Source organism: Aphelocoma coerulescens, chromosome 2 (genome assembly GCF_041296385.1).
Source record: "Aphelocoma coerulescens isolate FSJ_1873_10779 chromosome 2, UR_Acoe_1.0, whole genome shotgun sequence".
NCBI lineage: Eukaryota > Metazoa > Chordata > Aves > Passeriformes > Corvidae > Aphelocoma > Aphelocoma coerulescens.
This window is the reverse complement of record NC_091015.1, coordinates 100,631,533-100,652,592: the sequence shown is the minus strand read 5'-3', so window position 1 is coordinate 100,652,592 and position 21,060 is coordinate 100,631,533. Positions and strand designations below refer to the sequence as shown.

Below are 21,060 nucleotides of genomic sequence, written 5' to 3'. Positions count from 1 at the left end.
TTAAGCCATTTGTTTACACCTTAACTTCAAAGTCCCCCATTTGAAAGAATTGCAGCAGCCCCTACTCTTTTTCCCTTCCTTCTGCAGAGCTCATAATGTAATGGGTTGCCATGGGAAAAGGCCAGGGCTTCCTAAGTGCATGCTGCCTTGCTTCTTTTTCCTGTCAGTGGCTCCCTCTGAGTTGGCAGCACTCATCCTTCACTGATGCCTTGCTCTCATCAGTGTTTTCTTTTAACCTTGCCCAAGTCTGTCTTGAGAGGCAGTTCCTCAGTTCACCGTAGAGCTTGATTTACAGTGTGAGACAATGAGTGGTGCACATAAGAATTGCTCATGTCTTGAATACTTCAACTCTTCTGAACTGAATCTGAAGTACAGATTTTGACTGATTTATGGTGTTACAGCTTATTGAAGCTGATATAAGGCCAAGAGTGTTTTTTTTTTTTTTTGAAGCACACTACCTACATTCTTTAAAAGGAAGCAAGAAATGGCAATAAATTACTTACAATATTAACATTTTCTACCTGAGATTTCTCTTCCAGTCTTCTGTTTAGTAGATCTGCTTGTTGAACTTACAATTGAGTAAAATACTTATTCCATACTTACAAAATTACAAATATTCAGTCTTAATCCAGCACAATTTCATATTGTTCATCAGCCCCTTGACTTGGAGGCCACAAAATCTTCTAGGTCCGGTGGGTTTCAGAAACTCAGAGGAATGAGCAATGTAATAAAAATCTGCCAGAAGTTAATTTGTGCCTGCCAACACTGGAGGACATTCTGCTTATGAAAAACCTGGTGCTGTTTTACAGGAGTGATTGCTGAGCATCCCATAGCAATGGCTATACTTTAAGTACTGGCATCTTGCTTTTATTGCATGAACTCTTGAGAAGTGAGGCTGGAACTATAACATCATTGCTGAAACCTATGTGTTGAGAGTGTGTAACATTGTGCCAAAGTAGCCACTTTTTGCTCTCAGTTTTTCCTTTCACTGTCTGTGAAATATTTTTTGTGTTCACACATCTCACAAACTCAGCAATGAACTTCAAGAGCTCTGAGCCTGTTATGTCCACTCAGAAAAGACAACCACAGGAGGGAAAGTGTGTCAATGGGTCACCTTTTGGTCCTCACAAGTCCAGTGACTGATGTAAAGCAGACTTAATGCTATGTCCTCAGGGGAGGATCTATAAAACTCACTGCAAAAATATTGTATGTTAGCTATAGGTCTCTCTCATGGTGTTAGTGTAGATAATTATTAAAACAACATTCGCCTGGTTAAAAAGCCTGGGAGAAGCACTGGTGTGATTCAATTTAGCATAAGGTTCCAGAATTCAGAGCACTTTTTAATATTGACTGCATACTTCCAAATGATTAGGACATCAAATTAGAGAAATTTCAGGGCAGTTTTTCTAATTCATTTTATTTGCTTTATTACCACTGTTTCATTAATGACAGCCTTCCTTCCATGGGAGCTATTATTATTATAATAACAGTACCAGCAGAAACCTAGTCTGATGATGCAAAACAAATGGCAAAGCATCCTTTCAGGCTATTAGAAAATTATGAATATCAATAAATCCAAAATTTCACTAAGAAAAATATTGTTCTTTTAATAAAAATGGGTAGAAATATTTTATTAATTTCCTGTATTCCTGAATGTTACAGATAGAGAATGGGAAAATTGAGGGTTTTTTTTTCTTGTTCCATCACTATTCAGCCTCATGCTTTAAGATTTGTCCTCTGGAAACTTCTCTTTTAGTGTTTTGTGATTCTTGGTTTAATTAAATGAACTTGTGGTTTCTTCTGTATTGCCATGATGGGAAAGTTCTGTGGAACCTTAGAAAGAGCAGGATACAAAGGCTGCACAAGAGCAGACATGGAGCATCCCCACTACTTCATACACTGTCAGGAAAAGCCTTGGTTCACAGATTGTCAGAGAAAATGAGGAAAGGTGTCCAACCAAAACTATGAGTTAGGAAAAAGCTGTACTGCAAATCAATATGCTGCCTTGGACACCAAAGTATTTCACTTACAGAGAGATTCCAAAAACGTTACACTGAATGTTTTGCTCATACAAAGCTTATAGGAAGGTAGAGTCAAACCAGTGGGTACTGAGGTGTAGTTCTGGGCACAGCATTAGCCATTCTTCTTCACCTAGTCCAGGCATGGTGAGCTTTGAAGCAGAACTGATTTTTATCCTAGCAAGGCTTTAGATTGGGACCTGTCAGCTTAGGAAGGAAAAGAAGGAAGCTGTCAGGGTTTTCAGAATATTTTATAGGGTTCTCTTGGTGCTGAGAGAGAAATTTCCTCCCACAAACACCCCACAGTTGGATTTCTCTTTATATTCAGTTTATTTTTGGTGAAGGTTGATTGTATCCATTGGTCTGCACCTCCCCTTAGAGAAAAAAATAACAATCCACAAAACTGTGGAGATGTTAGGAAATCATGAGACTGTCAAATAGCAAAAAGTCTGGGTCTTATAGAAAAGTTATTTTTCAGAAGAATTCAGCTTAACTGCAGATTTGATGATGGTATCAGTTTAGCCTAGCAGAAGATGACAATGGTTCTCCTCCAGCTATGTTGCAGTGATTAGAAAATTGTTGCTGACTTGAATAAGTGAGTTAGAAAATAAATAAATAAATAAATAAATAAATAAATGTTCATGCAAAATCAGGGTCAAATTAGTCTTATTGGCTTGAAAATGTAAGATTTACTGCCCCATCTTTAAATGTTTTCAAAATGTTTTCATTATATAACTGCAACACAAAGAAAGAGTTTTATGCTCTGTATATTAGCAGACTAGTTGTTGAGAGTTAAAAATTCCAGGGAACACACAGCAGTAAAGCTTCCACATGCTGACTTCAAGGAATTGTGCATAGCAGGCTCCATTAAACAGAGGACAGAGACATTTCATAATAAAGCAGAAAACAGGCCTGTATGTAACATTCAGGTTTCTAACAGCTGCCAGGAGAATTCATGTGCTTTTATAGTACAAGCTTCTCTTGCATTCCGTCCTTCAGATGACAGAATCATAAGCAGAAGTTGTTCTGCTGGACTGAGAAAAACCTTGGGAGATAAAGCCTTTAGAGGTAAAATGTGAGTATGACATAAATACTTACTTTTAGGGATGATTCTGTTGTTCTCACAGAAATCTCTGTGGGCTCATGTCATCTAGCACTCTGGAGGTGCAGTTTGAATGCTGCTTCCATGAGATGTGAAAAGCATTCTGCCTTTTTAAGAAAGACTCCTCAGTCATCTTTTATGTTGCTCTTTTTATGGTTTGAAAAGTCATCCTGAAATTATTACTTCTGCTGAGAGTATAGCATGGGCACAGGGAAGAAAAGGATGGACAGAAATACATACCCTCCCCTGGCTCAAAAAAGAAATCTCATAATAGCAACCAGTAAATTAAATGTATCTTACATGAAGCTTATTTGAATTCTTAGATAGCTATTAGTCTAACAAGCAGTTAAATGAAGTTGAATTGTACCTGTAATTAAAATATTTATACTAAAAGTGAGTCAGACAGCTGGCATGTACAACTTCCCCACTTTCATGCAACTCCCAAGAAATTTTTAAAAAAGCAAAGTATTCCTCATTATGATGTTTGAAAATTAGTAGCTGCTTCTTTCAGAATGTGCTGCTCATTTTATTTAGAACAAAGACTTTGAAACTCCCCTCACTGTGGGAAAACAGAGCATGAATTAGCTGCTCTAAAGAAGTGGGAGATGGGGCATCAAAGAGCCTTCTGTTCATTAAGATAAACACCGAATATGTGTTTCATGTTTGGTTTCAGTATAACATCCTGAATAGAGGATTAAGCAGTTGCTTCCCACAGTCTTAAACTATTGAGATGGTGTGGGAGAAGGAGGAGAATAAAAGGATTTAAGCTATTATGCAAAGAATTAGTATTGAGAGAGTAAAAGGTCCCCCTATTACCCATTGAATTCTGGATGGATTTAGTTGTGTTGAGAGTGTGACATAGCTCTCTGTTTTCGACACACAGAAAGTACATAATTAGGTTGCAGGAGTCCATCTGAAGTTTCACTCTGGACACTGATCTTGTGAGATGGATTCTTGCCAGTTGATTATGTACTTTCAAACAACATTATGTACTTTTCAGGAAAAAAACACCATTGTTTCATAACCAAAATTTTCTTTTTATGTAATTCTTTTTGTTACATCTTAACTTTAGAAAGAAGCTTGCACTATATTTTTAGAAGTACCAATGACGACTGAGGACACAGATTTTACCCTTCTTGCTCTCAAACACAGTCACCTCAGCTGCAGAAACAGTCATGGTCCACCCCACTTTGTGTTCCCCAAACCAATTTTTATTACATATGTTTTATAAATCAGGTTGATTGGACTGGTCATGTGAATCAGTGTGAAAGTGAGGTTTGCAATCTGTCCATGCCTTATGCCTTTTCTGTGAGTGTGGATGATAGATATTTTTATGAATTGGCTGGTAAGCCATTTACTGCAGTTTATTTTGAATTAAATGAATGATATTTTGTTAACAGTTATGGCCACTATTGCAGTTCTCTTACATCAGAAGAGCTTTTTTATGTTGACACCAAGGAAATGTTAATGTGCTAATTGTAAAGCTCAAGTTCCCTGAGGGGTTTTTAAGCCATTAGTTCTGTTTTTAAAATTAATGTTTAGTTTCTGTTAGCCAACCTGTAAGCACATTTTCATATTTTGGGATTTTTTAATATATATATTTTGTTTATTTCATTGTAGTTGATTAGAAATTACATACCTTTTTTCATATATTTTTTCCTCTAGGCATCTGTTACTCCTCACTCTGGGAAGCAGGCAGTAGCTAGATTTGGTCTTACTTAGGGCAGCTATTCTCATAATTTAGGGGGGAAAATCCCACCAGGAATGGGTGTATTTAATATTTTTATTGATAGATGTAGAAGCTCTACCAAGGGATGACTGAGCAAGTTGATTATATTTTCTTCTCTTTCTTTTCTTTTCTTGTATTTATAACATTTCAGGGTTGCACTTCAGTGGCAGGGAGTTGGATAATCTTAAGAATATTTCATTTTCAGGTCTGCAGCATTCTGCTTAAAACAGGAGTGCTAAAGAATAGCAGTGGTTAGAATACATTGTTTAATGTGGTTTAAAGCTGAAGCACTCAAATTCGCAAAAAATTACCATTACCAAGTTCATCCTCAAGAGATTTTTTTGTGGGGAGAATAACACTAAGTAGGTGACAGACCTCAGTCAGAGACATCCAATTCTATGCATAAATGAACTCCAAAACCACTCAGAAATTAATCCTAATGTACACTTCTTGGAGGAAATGAAGGAAGGACTCCAAGTGTTTGACAGGATTTCCAGGTTCCGTGGCTTCATTAGCACATTGACTCACCAGTCCTGCGTGGTGATCTGTCTCGTTTGGGATTCAGTAGAAGGTGGCTACATCTTGGTTTCACTCCCTGCTGATTGGTTTGCTGAGATTTCAGCTCATTATTTCTCTGCCTCGTTGCTATCTGTTAGGTGATACTGACGAATAGTGAATCACATTGATCTTTCTCTTATCCAAAGATAGACAGAAGATCGGCTTCACTGGAGTGATAGAGAATTTGTCGCTTAAACCTCAATTTCTGTGGCTTTTTCACACCGAGTTAGAACAATAACTGTATATTTGTTTTATGTCTCTCTTCTTCTTTATCTCTGGTATTTAGCTTCTTGTAATAAGAGAGATAAAATATGTATTTGAATGCTGATCACAGAGGTTTCTGAGTGCAGCCTGAAAACCTTAAGCACCAGAGCTTTCATTCTAGAGGCTCATTTTCAGTCTCTGCTTTATCTTAATCTCTTTATTCAAAATCTTTTATAGGTGTTGACATATGCCTATTTGTCTACAGCTCTTTCAGGAAGAGCTAACATTTGAACATTTGGGCTGCTGAAATCCTGGTTCTTTCGGAGAGGAGATGATATGCCATTACGTGTTTGCCATTATGTAATGCAAAATCAGGTCCATGCTAACTGAGAATCATTCTTCACTGAATACTTATTGGACATCTGTATATCTCAGACGTCTCTGATTAGATAAAATTCCACTGGAAAAAAGAAAATCGTACTCTATTTTGCATGGAACAAGCAGCTAACAAGACAGAGGTAATGGAGATACAAGATGTTATCACCAGGCAAGACAAGCAGTGGATTTACTATACCATGACGACAATTGTGACTAGTTTGAATGCACATAGTTTGTACCGTCTCGTAAGCGTGACATAACTTCTCCTTCTCTGCCAGATGACTTAACTGTCCCACATTCTCAAACAGTCTCTGTGGAGAGGCGTAGACCCATATGCAATTCCTATGGAAGAGCTGATATTACAAATTTATCTGTGGGCTATCCAGTGCAGTGGCACTCTGAATTTTCCATACTGGAACACTGTTAGTTTCCATAACAATACCCAAACTGAGGTAAAAGATGGGATGGCAGATCTGATAGGAGCTGACCTACCAGAATGCTGTTGTGTGCAAACATACATCAGTGATATGAGGGGTAACAGCATCTCCACAGGTTTGCTAGATTACTTTGGCAAGGAGGTTTGTGCACAAAAGTACAAGCTTGCTTTGTCAATCTGTTCTGCTCAAAAACTTTAGCACTGCAGAAGTATATAGCATTCTTTGCAGCAACAATTTATGTGAAAAATCTGGTGCTACTGGGAAGAATTAAATGATTGTGTTTGGCTTAATGTAATGTCAAAAAATGCACATGGAGACAAAGTAGTAAGGGGCATATTAATCCACAGAAATGCAGAAGTTTCCCTTTAAACAGAGAAGTCCTTACAATTCTGCTATAGCAAGAAGTCACTAATGAGTGCAGACTGTGGACTGTGGGCATTCTTTATGCTGAATGTGTTCCTACACACATTACACTCATAAATACAGTGGATGGTATTAGATAGACTTCATCTGATGTAGTTTAGACATTATGGAATGCATTTTAAAATAATTTTTAGGAGCAACTAGATGCACTTCACCTTAATGAAATAATGCAGCAGTAAGGAATAAAATCCCTAAACTGAGGAGTCAAGGCACTTGAGTCCTTCCTAGCACCTTCTTGAGGTGAAGTATCAATGAATTTCCACATTGTAAGTCTTCCAAAAGGCTTATGATGTGTTACTAATTTTATTCTCAAACAGAGATTTGTTCTGGTTTTTATTTTCTCTTGCTCACATTCTTGTCGCTAGAAGGGAGATGAGGTAAGCACTGGATTTATGCAATACGCAGTATAGATAATTTTGTTGAACAAAATAAAAATAAATTGCAGCTATTTTCTGAATATATCCCTTTTTCTGTCAGAACAAACTTCAGATTGTTGGCAGCTTTTCCATAAAGTTTTCTGTGACATCAGACCTAATTACCACCTATTCTGCTACTTAAAAATATGGGACCCTGGCAACACAGCTTCCTTTCTCCAATCACGGGGCAGGAAAGCAACTGCAGGCTATTGCATTTGGATTTGTCAGAATAAATAATTAAAAGGCTCATCAGCTTCTTGCTAATGAACAAGGAAATGTGATTAAGAAACTTTAAAGGAGAATAGCTGAAAACAATATAGAAATGATAGCAGGATGATTGCTGTGAATGAGTGACTGAAATTTCTGAATAAGAGATTTCTTCAACCAGGCGCAAGGACAGTAGTTTAATCTTCTATTAAAAGATTCCTGACAATTTGGAAAAGCTCTGAATCAGGAGATTAGACACATCTCAGAAGCTGACAAGGCAGTCACTTCTCTTAAGACAGCTACTTTCTGGCAAATGCTCAGAAATAACTTTTTCTCTGTGTGGTTTTGGTCTTCTTTTTTGCTATTTCAAGACTTCTACCCAACAATGACTAGGACATTTCTGACTAGGCAATCTTTTATTCTCAGAGACTCTGGAAATATATCTTTCAGACCAAAATGTTCTAGAGATGCTTGCCAAGTTTTCTGTGGCTAACATCTAGAAATTGCACTGATTAGCTTCTGGCATGCTTCCTTGCAAGTGCTATGCATGTTAGTATCTCATTAAATATCTTCTTCCTCATCATTATTCTTCAGCACCAAAAAATGTACTTCCACCTTACATCTAATCTGTTTCTATGCTTTTAATGTATGCTCTCCCAACTTACCTAAAGGACATAGCACATGATAGAGAAACTCAAAAAAAAGTGAAATAACAGATGCTGCTACAGTTCTTCTGCATGTCAGGAGAAATAGATTTTTTTTTTTTTTTTCCTTTATATACATTCATAAATGGCACGGTCTTTTTATGAATAAAGGCACAGAAGTCAACAAGATTACAAAATTTCAATTCAAGGTGGAACTTTCCAGATACTCAATATAAAAGTAATATGCACAGAAGTGAGATTCATAGTTACAAAGATTAATAAAAAAAGGTAAAAATAAAATGTGAAACATGCTTACGAGCTTCAAAGAGGATACTCAGCTTTACAGAAAAAACTCTGGGTCTAAAACCCAGAAGGAAAAATGCTCTTCTACTTCAAGAAGTCTTTGGTGATTCTTTACCTTTTTTTGTTCTTTCCGCATGCTGTAGACCCACCATGGTGCAGTGCATAGTGTGCATAATAGAAGCCCCTTCAATAGGGATATCTAGCAAAGGCACAACCTCTCCTCAAAGAGCAGAGATGTAGAAGAGATCTTCATGTGTCAGGAATTCTCTGAGGTTCTCTTTTCCAAAATGCACAGTGTAGAAAAAAAAGTTTATTTCCTCTTTATGTTTTTCCAGACCAAGTTCTGTGAAAACTTGTGTGCAAAGTTTCTCTTGAGCCCCCAGACTGCATGGATGTAGTCAATGAAGCATTCACAATGTCCTTTTTCTTCTACAGAAAGAAGTATTGGAAGAATAATTCTTCATTAATCAAAAAAATTCCTTGTAAAATGACATTTTTATTTTGTCATTACATTTAGAATTTTATTATTTTCATTTTATCTCAGACATAACAGTTCACCTTCTATGTTGTGTTTCCATCATCTCCAGAGCTAGATCTGGAGAAAAACTTGCTTTTCAATTTATATGTGTCAGAACATCTTAGTTTTATGTATAGACTGCAACTATAAATCTCATAATTCCTGTAATCCATTTCCGTGAAACTTTAGCTTTCTAAAGTTTCTACAGTAGATTAACTGTAGATAAATCCTTGGTGCAACAGTACTTCTGAAACTTCTACGTGAGAAAAGAAACATTTGAAAATTGTATATGCATTTAAAGAAACACAAAACTACCAATTTTGTACTAATTGCCTCAGACTACGCCACTCTGAAATATCATCCTTTGTTTTACATTGCCATAAAAATAACGCACCTGACATGTACGTGCACTTTTCTTTTGTAGGTGGAATGGAGAAAATAAAACAACATACCTTTGCATTAGCTCACTACACCTATACTGTGCTGTCTAACTTAAGATATGCCAATGGGGCTCCTGTAGTACGTATTTACAGTGATACAGACTTCAGCAGTCCTGATGTCCAAGGTCCAATCATTAATTTTAACGTGCTCGACGAAAATGGAGAAGTGGTTGGCTATTCACAGGTATGTTTTTCTTTTGTCTTAACTTGAGTTTATGGTTGTATTTTAAGCATATTCACAATGAATTCTTTATCCTAAAAGAAATCCTTTATTCATAGTAGTCCCTTCTGAGGTTTTGGGTTTGTTTCTTCAGAGCTCTGCACCATATATACACACCATTTTTAAAGCAGTAGAAAGAATCCAATAAATAGTGCTAGCACAATACAAAATACATAATAGCCAGAGGCAATATCTAACAGATTTATTACTTCACAAATAGGAAGTTTGGAAGTGGGCTGTTTTAACCGGATACTTTGACTAGGCAGTTTGATTTTTTTGTTGGCTTCCTTCTCTAGAGTACTCAAAATTGGGAATTGAAGAGCAAGTCTGGAAAAGCTGATAAAGAGACTGCCTTGTAGCTTTGACATACAAGTGAAATTAGACCTCAGAATATTGCAGTCACCAATGAAAGAGGAGTTCTCTTTTCCCTTCAGTTCTAACAATTGCATTTTTGTAATATTCCTGAGGAAGCATGGAATAAAGTTGAATGATCAGTGTAAAGAATGAGATTCAAGCTCAAGAAATCCTTAAACGCTGTCTTTCTCAGCAGCACTTTGTAGCCTTTATCCACCAGGTATACCAAGTCTCTTTAAGATGAAACTTCATTAAGCTTTTCTCCCTTCAGCAGAGAGGTAATGGTGTGTGACCATAATTGTGTGTGTGGTTGTGCCCCATGTAGGCAGTGGGTCACAGAGGTGAGAGCAGCTCACTTGCTCATCAGCAGAAGGCAGAAAAACCACAGTTCTCTTGTTTTACTGGATTCTTCTTTTTTTTCCTTGGCTGCCTGAGAGAAAAGGATGAGGAGGGGAACATGGAGATACGTCTACAAGAATACAAGATGAGATCCATTTCTCACAAAAGAAAACAGAAGTGAAGCACTTGCTTTGTGGCCAGCAAGTGTGGAGTTTTACATTTTTTTAAAACATTTATGTGATTAACATGGGATGACCAAATGTGTAGTACTCAATAAGCTCTTCTTAACATAAATCTTTTTTTAGACAATGCTACCAAATATGGCAAATGTTCACCACATTTCATTTCAAAGCAGTCCACATTTTAGGAGTGAATTAGTCATTCATGTAGCCTTCAATATGTGTGACAATGTTCAGAAAAGGCTGGAGATATTTACACAACTGAGTTTGTATAACTCCCCAAACACTTTGATGTTGCTTCCGTTCTTTGGTTAAAACCAAAACCTTTACTTTGATTTCTGATTTCCACAATTTCTTAGTAAAAATGGCTCATCTGTGTTTCAGCTTTTAAAACTCAACTGTACCCTCAAATTAAAAATTCTTTTATAGTCTTAAGAATCCATTGGGCCTGTTTGCTCCAGTGGCTGATCATAAAAAGCTTCTTTATTGATCTGTATCATCTGGATTGTGCTGTTCACCAGATTATCGAAATTTCTGGCATATGTAGAATGAATAACTATAAAATTTTCAAACTCATCCCAGTCACATCTGCAGTGTCTGTTAGACTACTTTGTTTAATTAAAATAATGTGCAATTTAATGACTTTTAGAAATTAACAAGCAGCAGCACTATTCTTTCCAAAGCTACAATATGTGATATATATATAATTGGCTTCTTTATGGAATTAAATTCTTTCATAGACACCTTATAGAAGTTACAGGGGAGAAAAATATTTGCTGCTTCTTCTTTATGATTACAAAGAAAACACATACAACAGAAAGAAAGCTTCATCTTTCAACAGATAGTAAGCAGTAAGCTGCATGCATGTCTAAAATTAGATAGGTTTATTCAAATCAAAGTTGAATCCAATACTTTTGTTAATGGTTTGGAAGTGAACCCTGCTTTGGTTGCGTCTGTGGTCTGCACATCCATGTGGATACACTGGACAGTCTCCAAATGCAATCTTGTGGAGTCAGGACAACACAGTTTCAGAAGGCTCTGTAGTGGTTTAGGGATTTTTTTATGAAGGGAAAATTGGATGGTGTTTCTATCTGACATACCTACTACTAGTGGGAAACAGTTAATGAATCAGGTTATCTTTGTATATTAAAAGAGAAATGATGGAACATCCTATTTCTTTATGGATGATATCCCATCTATAATTAATTACTTAAAACCAGGCATTCAACCAGTTCTATTTGTCTTTCTGACAGGCAATTGTTATGTGCCCATTGCCTATTGTAGGGCACAGTGTGACTGGACATTAACATTTCGTAGCTTGAAAAGGACAATATGGCTAACTGATTCCAGAGAAAATATTATGAGGAGGCTTGGAGCAGTTTATTTGGAACACTTGAGATTGGCAAGAAAGACTTCATAAGTAGATGCTGTCTTCAGAGGATACCAAGCTTACATTTAAGCCTCAAGATTTGCATAATTGGCATGATATTCAAAACTCTGAACTAAGCCCAAGATATTTAGGATGTGAAAGGCATGTAGTGAAATACATGACATGTAACATTGCTGCTGAAAAATGAAAACAGAGAAAAAATTATGTCTTTCATCTGTGTAGCAATGGGGAAGAAAGTTATTCTTACCCGCTCATATGATTGAAATCCATTTCTCAGTGCTATCAGTTTAATTACCAAAGGTAACAAGATTGTGCCACTAAACACAAACATTCTTGAATTACATACATGGGGTCAATTGCACCAAGAGGAAATAGCCACAGTCTCATGTTCATCTTTGAGTAAAACTTTTGTTGCAGCACTGAAGAGCAAATGAAGGCATTTCTTTAAAGTGAGAAACAAATAACCACACCATGATTGTACTCTCAGAGATGGCAGCAATTTTTACAGCCTCCTGTCCCAATATATATGACATAGAGTATTTGGATGTTAAGAAGTGATAGGGTGGGAGTGAAATAATTATGGAAGTTAGTTAAATTGCTATTGCTTTTTTGTTTGAATGTTTCTTTGTGACTGTTGAAGGGTAATACCGTCTTAGAATATAATACTTGGAATAAATTTGTGTTATATACTATATGTATCATTGGTTTAATTGACAGTTTAATTTCTAGTTTAGGGTTTTTTGCTTGAAATGGTAATTAAAACAATTAAATAAGAGGGACTTGCAGACTCCCAACATCCATAGTCACTCAAAAGCTTTGGTTTTAATTTAGATTTTTCATGATACATTTCTTTATCTAGCAATAAAACTACTACAGTTTTGAAATTTCCTTAAACCTCTTGTCTTTAAGCACTAAAACTGCATTAGATTTCTTCCTTTGAGCTGCACCAAATACTTTCCATGAATTTTTTTTCCTTCGGTAAAGCTGTCTCATAGACTACTATTGGTAGTAATTTGTTCTTGAAATCACTTGGGAGGACACCTGTATTCTTTTCACGCAAGATGCCTGTCCTCTGCACTAGCACCTCTGTCATTTTGTTATGTGTTTATTTGCACTGCAACATCAAAAAGCCCCTGTTACTAACAGGGCTTGAATTATGATGAGTACTTGACAGGCCCAGGACATAAAGATGGCCTTTTTGCCAAATGGCTTCTTCATATATATACTTGTCTAGTCAAGAATGGATAATTCCCCAGCATTATGGTTTTTGCTGCTAATGAAGTGTGGACAGATGACAGACTGGTAATTTGGAAAGATGCGAAAGTGCAGGGGTAGAGATGAAAGACCTCTGCAGGATAGAAGCAGAAGAGTTGACATTAAAGCAGCAAACTGTCAATCTTCTGCTTCCTTGTGAGGCTACCAGAAAAAGATAAGCAATCAGCCCTAGATTTTAAAGAGGGGTTGTGATGTAACAAAAAATGGTGTTACCTGGTGCTGAGCTAATGCAGCAAACTCTTCACACAGAGAATCATCAGCAGCTCATTTATTAACAATGAATATTTGCAACCTTCAGCATATATGAATGTCATGTGTTCTGCCATCATCAAGTCTTTTCCAGCCTCTGGAACACTGACAGCAATGACTCAGCTTCAGTTTGCATCCTTGCCATCTTTTTTTTTAGTAAAAACTTGAATAGGACTCTATGAAGTCCAACCTGATCTGAATGCCAAAGAGATGGAACGGTCATAAGAGAACAACACAGATTTGAAACAATGATACCACAAAAAAAGTGGATTTTCTTACAAACTGGGTCTCTTCCATATAACTGGTCTCTTCCATTTGCAGACATGAAAAAACATCACCATCTCTGGTCTGCGAGACTTTTTATGCTAACATTATTTATAAAATTTTCTCTTTGTTTTGATAGGGAGACAAGACCTGTGAAATTCTCTTTGTACATTCAGTAGATAATTGCAGAATAATATTATAATTCCTTCATATTTTATTCTATAAAGTCAGTTTGGAAGCCAGAAGAGGGGAAAGAGGTAGGAGACACAGATGGACAGATGGAATTTTACCTGAAACATTTGTTGAATTATATGCACTGGAGAGTTCTTACCCAGCCACACCTTTCAGTTCAGTGTTATGCCACTAGTCAAAAATAGCCCTTCCCTTATCAAAATTTTCTTTTTCCACTCTGATCTTCTGAGACAATATTTTTTTCTCCTCCTGTGTGTAATGGAGCTAGTAATGGGCTTTAAAACGTGAGCAAACCATCATGGCTGTCTTTTGAAAAATGGCCATCATTTCACATTTTAGCTGTGGATTACCAGCATCCATCCCTACTCTCCTTTTTCTCACTGGCTCCTTTGCTTGGAGCCTGGACCTAAGCACAAGTAACTTGCTGTGATTGGCTCACCTACAAAAGTTCCCTTGATATATATATATATATATATATATATATATATATATATATATATATATATATATTCTTGCCATGTCCCCTAAAAATCCTGTCATGGAGGGAATGAGCATCAGTCCATTAGCAGTCTCAGCCTTCTTGCCTACCACTTCACACTTGTGTGTGATAGACAAACTGCTATAACAGGAATAGCTGCCAAAGACAGAGAATGTAAACGTTTTGGTTTGCCTAAGGAAGGCTCTTCTGCAGTGTTGCATATGAATGAGTTTTGCCTCTCAAGACTGAGAGCCCTGCTCACATAGATTATAATCAGTTTTGTCTAGGAGCCTAAATTAGCATGTCCTGGCTCACCCTCATCAATCCAGATTGAGTGAAGGGAGGTCTAGACTTTGAGTTGACTTTCTTCACTCATTTCTCAATTAAAAGGAAAAAATCACCATTTCTCAAGAGACAACTTCTTGTGTGTGTCCCTTCAGTTTATATCTATAAAACAGTTTGATGACTGCTCTTATTATGGCATGTGCCCACTGTCTCACCTTCCTCTATCTCAACTGCCCTTGAATTAATGTAAGGATTGACTCGATGACCCTCTGCTGGGTTTTTTCCTTTCCTCTCTTGCTTTCTATCATTCTGAAGTGAAGACCAGGGTCTTCCATTGGAATGTGTGGCCTCTAATCACTTACATCCAACCACTCACCGTGACACTCTTGGAAGCCTCTTTTCCTACCCTGGTAGCCTCTTTCTGCTAGCAGTACATGTTAGGAGTATAATCTTTGGTTCCTGGTCACAGAATATTCTGAGTTGGAAGGGACCCACAAGGATCATCAAGTCCAACCCTAAGTAAATGGCCCAGATGGGGATAAAACCCAAACCCTGGTAGTGTTAGCACCCTGGTTGGTGAAGGCAAAATCAGAATGAGATTCCCCCAATAAATAAAATTTTGTTTTCCTTTTAACCCATTTATCCATCTGTATCCAAAGCATTCTATGTTAGTGAATTGCCTTGTAAGCAGCTTAGCAGCCAAGCCAAATTCTACCCTGTGGTTTGAGATGTAGAGGGAGAAAAATATATCTTAGAATTGCATGGTCATCTTTACTTAAGCATTTCTTACCAGAAGCAATTTGTTCTGGAACTTAGCTATATTCAGTACTACAAAATATTTCCTAGTAATTAAAATAAATTTCTCACAGTGCGGCTAAAGTCCATTATTACATGTATTGGGCAAAGAAAGACACACCAGTTTGGGCAAAAAAGCAGAAAAAAGAGGATTTCAGATATCCAAGGCAGGGAAAAATCGGACAAGCAGCATGAAGCAGTGTTGTATGGGTGAGGTGTGATGAGGGAAGAGACAGAGCTGTAAATGCAGGTAGAAGTTATTCCATCGGTTTGTATTTGAACAGGTCTGCAAACAAAAGTAACATGGGACAAAGGGGTGTGAGGCAGGATGGGAAATGCACAAAAAAGTAGCTGCTTTAGGTAAATATCATGGTGATAGCTGGTTCTGGAAGAGCTTTCATACTGCAAGTACACTTTCTTTGCTTTAGTTACACAATATTCTCTTTTAAAAGCTTCCTTTTCCTTTAGTAATATCTTAAGTAATTGTTTAGCTGGACTTAGATTAGTAACCAGGACCCGCCAACAGCCAGGTGAAATGCCCTCCTGCTGTAGCCTTTCAGTGTCACCTTGAGGGATTCAATGCCTTATCTTCCCAATTTACTCTCACCTCACAGGAGTGGAGAAAAAATATGTTAAATACTGTCAAATCTTCAGATATCAAGTGGCGGATACATTTGTATATACACACAGCTGGTTCAATACATATTCATATCACTGCTTATCATTACCTGATAAAAGCGACCAGGCAATACCTGAAGTGGGTCGATTTCTTGAAATAATTGCTGTTTGTGTCTTAGACGATATTTTTAGTTGCACTAGATCATCTCCAGCACTGTACACATGGTGCATAGGTACAGAATTAGAGCAATGGCAACATGTGAATGACAGGAGTGAAGGAAAGAAACGAGCTGCAGCATTTCCCATGCACAGGAAGTTGATACCAGGTCAGTTGGATCAGACTGACCAAAGCCTGGTACTACTTGTCAGTACTCATCTGGAAAGTCATACCACAATATGAAAAAAGTGGGCAGTTGATGGGGGATACCTCCTACTGCATTTAATCTATTTGAAATAAGTCTTCATAGAAATTTATTAAGCAAGAGATCTTTGCTGCTCTTCGTATTTAATTCTTTTATGGTTTTTTTCCCATCTGTTTCTTTTTACTTCTGTGTAAAACAATAATTCAGTTTTGTAAGTGCAGCATTTTTTCATCTGGGCCACAGAAAATGGAAATCCAGCATTTTTTAATTCCAGCTAAGAATGTCTTTGCAGCAATGGTCATATGACTCTGAGCTAGTTAAACTAATGCTTTTAGAAGCATAACCACTCATTATATTAATTTTGATGAGTTAGGGAAAGAAAAGTGTTCTCTAACTTGCTTAATGGGATTTTTGGCCATCTTCCCAATAGCTACCTAAAAATTGCTGAGGTGATTACTCACTATTGATTTTAGCTATGGATTTAGCCATTGATTTCAGGAAGCCAGGAAGGGCAGATGGACCAGCATAATAGAATGCAAACAGGATGATAAGGACAAAAAGATTCTTGTGAAGATTCCTGTTGAACATATACTGATTTCTTTGGCTCCAATTACTTTCCAGTTGTGCTGTGGATGTCATGGACCAGGAAGATAGCAGCAATGAAGTAAACCACACTGGTATGTCAATAAATGGCACCTTATTTCTTCAAACTGGCAAGAAATCATTACAGTCCAGATCTTTGCTTTCATGACATGGCACTGGGTGCTCAAAGACAGCCCTTACAAAAAGGAGCTCACAACATAGGAGGCAATGTTGTTGATCTAGGCAAGGGGTCACTGACTGAACATAAGGAGGCGCTGAATTTCAGAGGCTCGATGTGAGAAATGCAAACCTAGTTAGTAAGTAATGAAGCTCTTCTTGCTGAGGTAGTAGTGACAGAGTACAGGCTGAGTTCTTTCTGTAATGTCTCATTGCAGGAGGACAAAGACACATGTGAGTTAGTGTGCTTGAAATTGCCTACTATTAAACTGCACACCAGAGCTGATCAAGGTTGGAAAGCTTCATGAAAGACTAGAGTGAACGTGTTGCCTGACAGTGTTTCTCTGGAGTGTCCTTTCACGTTGCTAAGGAAACGAAAGGAGATAAAAGAAAGATGCTCATAGTTGTTCAGATGAAAGAATCTGAGATGAATGAGGGAGGCTAAAGATTTTCTGTATGGTAACAGGGCCAAACTGTGGCTCTAAACTACAGACCTTGTCATATGGGAGAAATGTGAAAAGAGAGCACATGGTAGCAGGAAAAGAACTGCACTTTTGACAGCTTCCACTGGATTCCATTTGCCTTCATCTTGGTAAAAGCAGATCAGCTGCTTTTGAATGCATGCAGTGTCTAGTTTCAGTCCATCATCTGAATTCTTTGAAGACAAAAGAGCCTGGCCCCACCTTCTCTACTACTCTGCTTCCTTTTTCTCTTTTACTCTTCTTCCTGCCCCCACACCCCTCTACCCCACCACACTACTGTATAGGATCCTGTGGCTATAATTAAAGTAATATGAGATTTTGACCCCACAACCTCCCTGTGTTCATTTATCCCTGTTTTCAGGGGTTAAATACAGACAGAAGAGGATTTAACTGCTTTAAAAGAAAGAGGAAAAGGTGGAGAAGATTTTAACTGTGACATGAATTAAACCTATGTCACTAGACTTTCAGTATCATGCACTGCACATTTTTATTTCTAGGCATTGTTTCCACTTGTATTAGTCTGCTACATTCCCCTTTTATCCCTCTTGATATGAGTTGTATCTTAGCCTTCTGTGTAGTTTTCCTCTGGCTTTCACATTTCTGACTAGCAGCAGTTTGACCGAAAGCCTTTAGCCTACAAAATAGCTGGGGATGCTCAATGGGATGTACAGATACAGATGTTTTTCTATGACTCACAAGAGGATGCTTTGTTGAAGTCAGTTAGGAAACCACAGGGGGCTTGAGATCCTTTACTTTGCTTTCTTCCTGAAACCCATCTGTTGCCTGATATCATTTTAGCAAACCAGGTTTTCATTGTCAGTGAATGCAGCTTGAACTGGAGGAAAAAGCCCCACAAAAAATGGAAGACAAAGCTTCATTGATTGGAGAGACCTATGGCCATTAAGATACCAAATCAAAGAAGGAAAGATGTTTAGCCTATTCATTAGTCTGTTCAGTTTCACATAGTTGGATTGTGGACTCATTAAGTTTACATATGTTCAAATAAGTCCATGCCAAATTCGCTGCATATACAGAAGGAAAGAAAAAAGCAGTTCAAAAAATGTTAAGTCATCCCTTAACAAGACTGTGTTTCATTGTTACATTTCTTTTTTATAGCCACCCCCTCCCCAGGAAGTCTTTTAGCCTCTGGTTCTCAGAAATGAAAAATTATTGTTACTCCTTTAAGCATGAAGAACCTGCAGTTCAATATGTATATGGCATCTTCCAAGTGAGAGTGCCTGCAGAGTGGCAACCCACATATTCTGAATTATGCTGATGTTTCCAGCCTACTTCTATCCCATGCAATCTTACCTGCTATTTGACTGTCTTTAAAAGTAGCCGAGAAAATTATCATATTGACTGCAGATTTCCTGATAAGATGGCATTTATACTATCAGGACACTGAACTTGACAATTTCAGTAAATTTCAATATCTCTCTCTAATACTTCACTGCCTTCTACCAAAGGGATTTTGGTCAGAGTAGGCAATGAATGGATGAAGACTGAATAGAGATATACATCCTCTCTTCAGTTAATTTAAACCATTGTCTACAACTAGAGAGGCAAAAAAGAGGAGAGGATCAGATTCCTCAATACTGAGGGAATCTGCCCACAGAGAAATTATTTCTCTGAGATGGAAAAAAATGCCTTTGTTGCCAAAAACCATGCAGTTAAAACAATTAATGATACTGTTACTCAACTAAAATGCTTTTCCCCCCCACTAAATGATTTGGTAACAAGTACTGATTTTTTTTTTTCCTTCTGACCTACTTCTTATTAAATTGTATTAAACAAGATTAAGTACACATTTGCATCAGCAACAGCGTTTCACAGTCAAATTCTGGATGACAGAAAGAGCTAGCTTACTTTCTCTCCAATTCCATGCCATGAATCAGTGAATTAATTTACCAGTGGATGTGGAGAACAACGTCATGAAGCCTGTTTTATAACCAGCCATCAGTGGTGTGCAGTGAAATTCTTGTAATGAGCAAATCCATCAGACAGACAAACTGCTCTGATATTTGGGCATTGGCATTGTAGAAAGCAGAATGAGAAGTCCTAATCCCAATTCCTGAAGGACAGTACTTGCCAGCACTGAATTATATGATTTTTTTTTTTTCAGAACACCTCATGATGTATTATAACAATTTCCTTTGTTCATGTGAATAATTCTTGTGATATTCAGTGAGATAACTTACACAAATAAGTACTTGCTTGAATAAGAGCTACAGAATTGCATCCTATGGGAATGACTTCAGCAGGGTTTCTAAAGCATTCATCATTCTTAGTGAAAGTCTTAGACTTAATTGATTAGGAATAATGCAAAATTATGTGCTATTTGTAAATCTTTACTTTCATTTAGTATATATGTACTTCCAGCAAGTATCATTCTCAGACTTTTTTCAATGGAACCTGAAGCCAGAAAAAAGCTTACAGCTTTCACTGAGTGCCCCAGGGGCCCTGAAGTGAATGGACAGCAGAAGTCAGTCATTTAGCAAATGCAGAGAAGTCACCAGTGCGATTGTGTGACAGGGAATGGGAAAACAGAACACACCAGAATCTCATTTCTTCTCAGAACCTTCCAGCTAATGAGTGTCAACTATAATACCAAATTTCCAAGAGGGGACTACAGTAGGGTAATGCATTAAAGTGAGGAGGCGGGAAAGCTCTCCACTTCAATATTTTTTATATATTAAAAAAAAAAAAAAGTATTTATTAGATAGAGCACTTTGAAAAAAAAAACCCAAATATGAACATTTGATCAGTCTGGAAATGCTGAAGGAAAGCTCACTGATGGAAAAAAAAACCAGTTTTTGGAATTGGTTTAGGCAAACTTCATTTCTGTATCTTTATTAAATTTGAAGGCCGTGGCTTGGAAGTGTGAAAAGCACATTTTGCTTGTCAAAAATTAAGACAATGTGACATTGGAAGTGTTGGGGTGTGAAGCAACCTACAGGGCCAGGCCCACAGTAAAGAGCCTCGGAAAAAGTAATGAATACCAAGGGGCTCTGAGAGATAGAAGGGACTCTAAGATAGCATGGTGGATTGATTGCCATGTCCTCATTGGCTGAAATCAGTAAAAATGCTGCAAGATTTCTGCATTTGTTTTGCAGTTTAATTGTAGTCTTTAATCTCTAAAAGACCAAGGCACAATAGTTCCAAATATCAGACCCAGGGAATCACCAAAACTGACAATCCAAGTACATTAAGCTGTGTACTTATCATTAGTACCATTCATGCTTCTGTGCCTTCATTGATGAACGCATTCCTGGCTCCCAAAAGTCAGCCTCTGCTGTTACAGACAGAACTGCAAGTGACGTTCTGTATTTCATAACCCTGAGCTCAATATCCATCATTGCTCCTTATGGCAATTTTAAAGATGTGTTTTATTTAAGGAAGCTTTTCTTCATTGAAATAACTGTAGCAGATGTTTTATGTTCTAT

The 21,060-nt window shown here is 37.4% G+C and overlaps 1 protein-coding gene across 1 annotated transcript in view; it reads left to right on the top strand.

Annotated features, from left to right (window-relative positions):
• The window catches only part of MOCOS (molybdenum cofactor sulfurase), a 209,820-nt gene that overhangs the window by 147,097 nt on the left and 41,663 nt on the right, over nucleotides 1–21,060 (top strand). Inside the window, exon 6 of the mRNA XM_069004162.1 lies at nucleotides 9,361–9,560. Coding sequence (XP_068860263.1) covers nucleotides 9,361–9,560 — 200 coding nt within the window. The remainder of the gene's footprint in view (nucleotides 1–9,360; nucleotides 9,561–21,060) is intronic.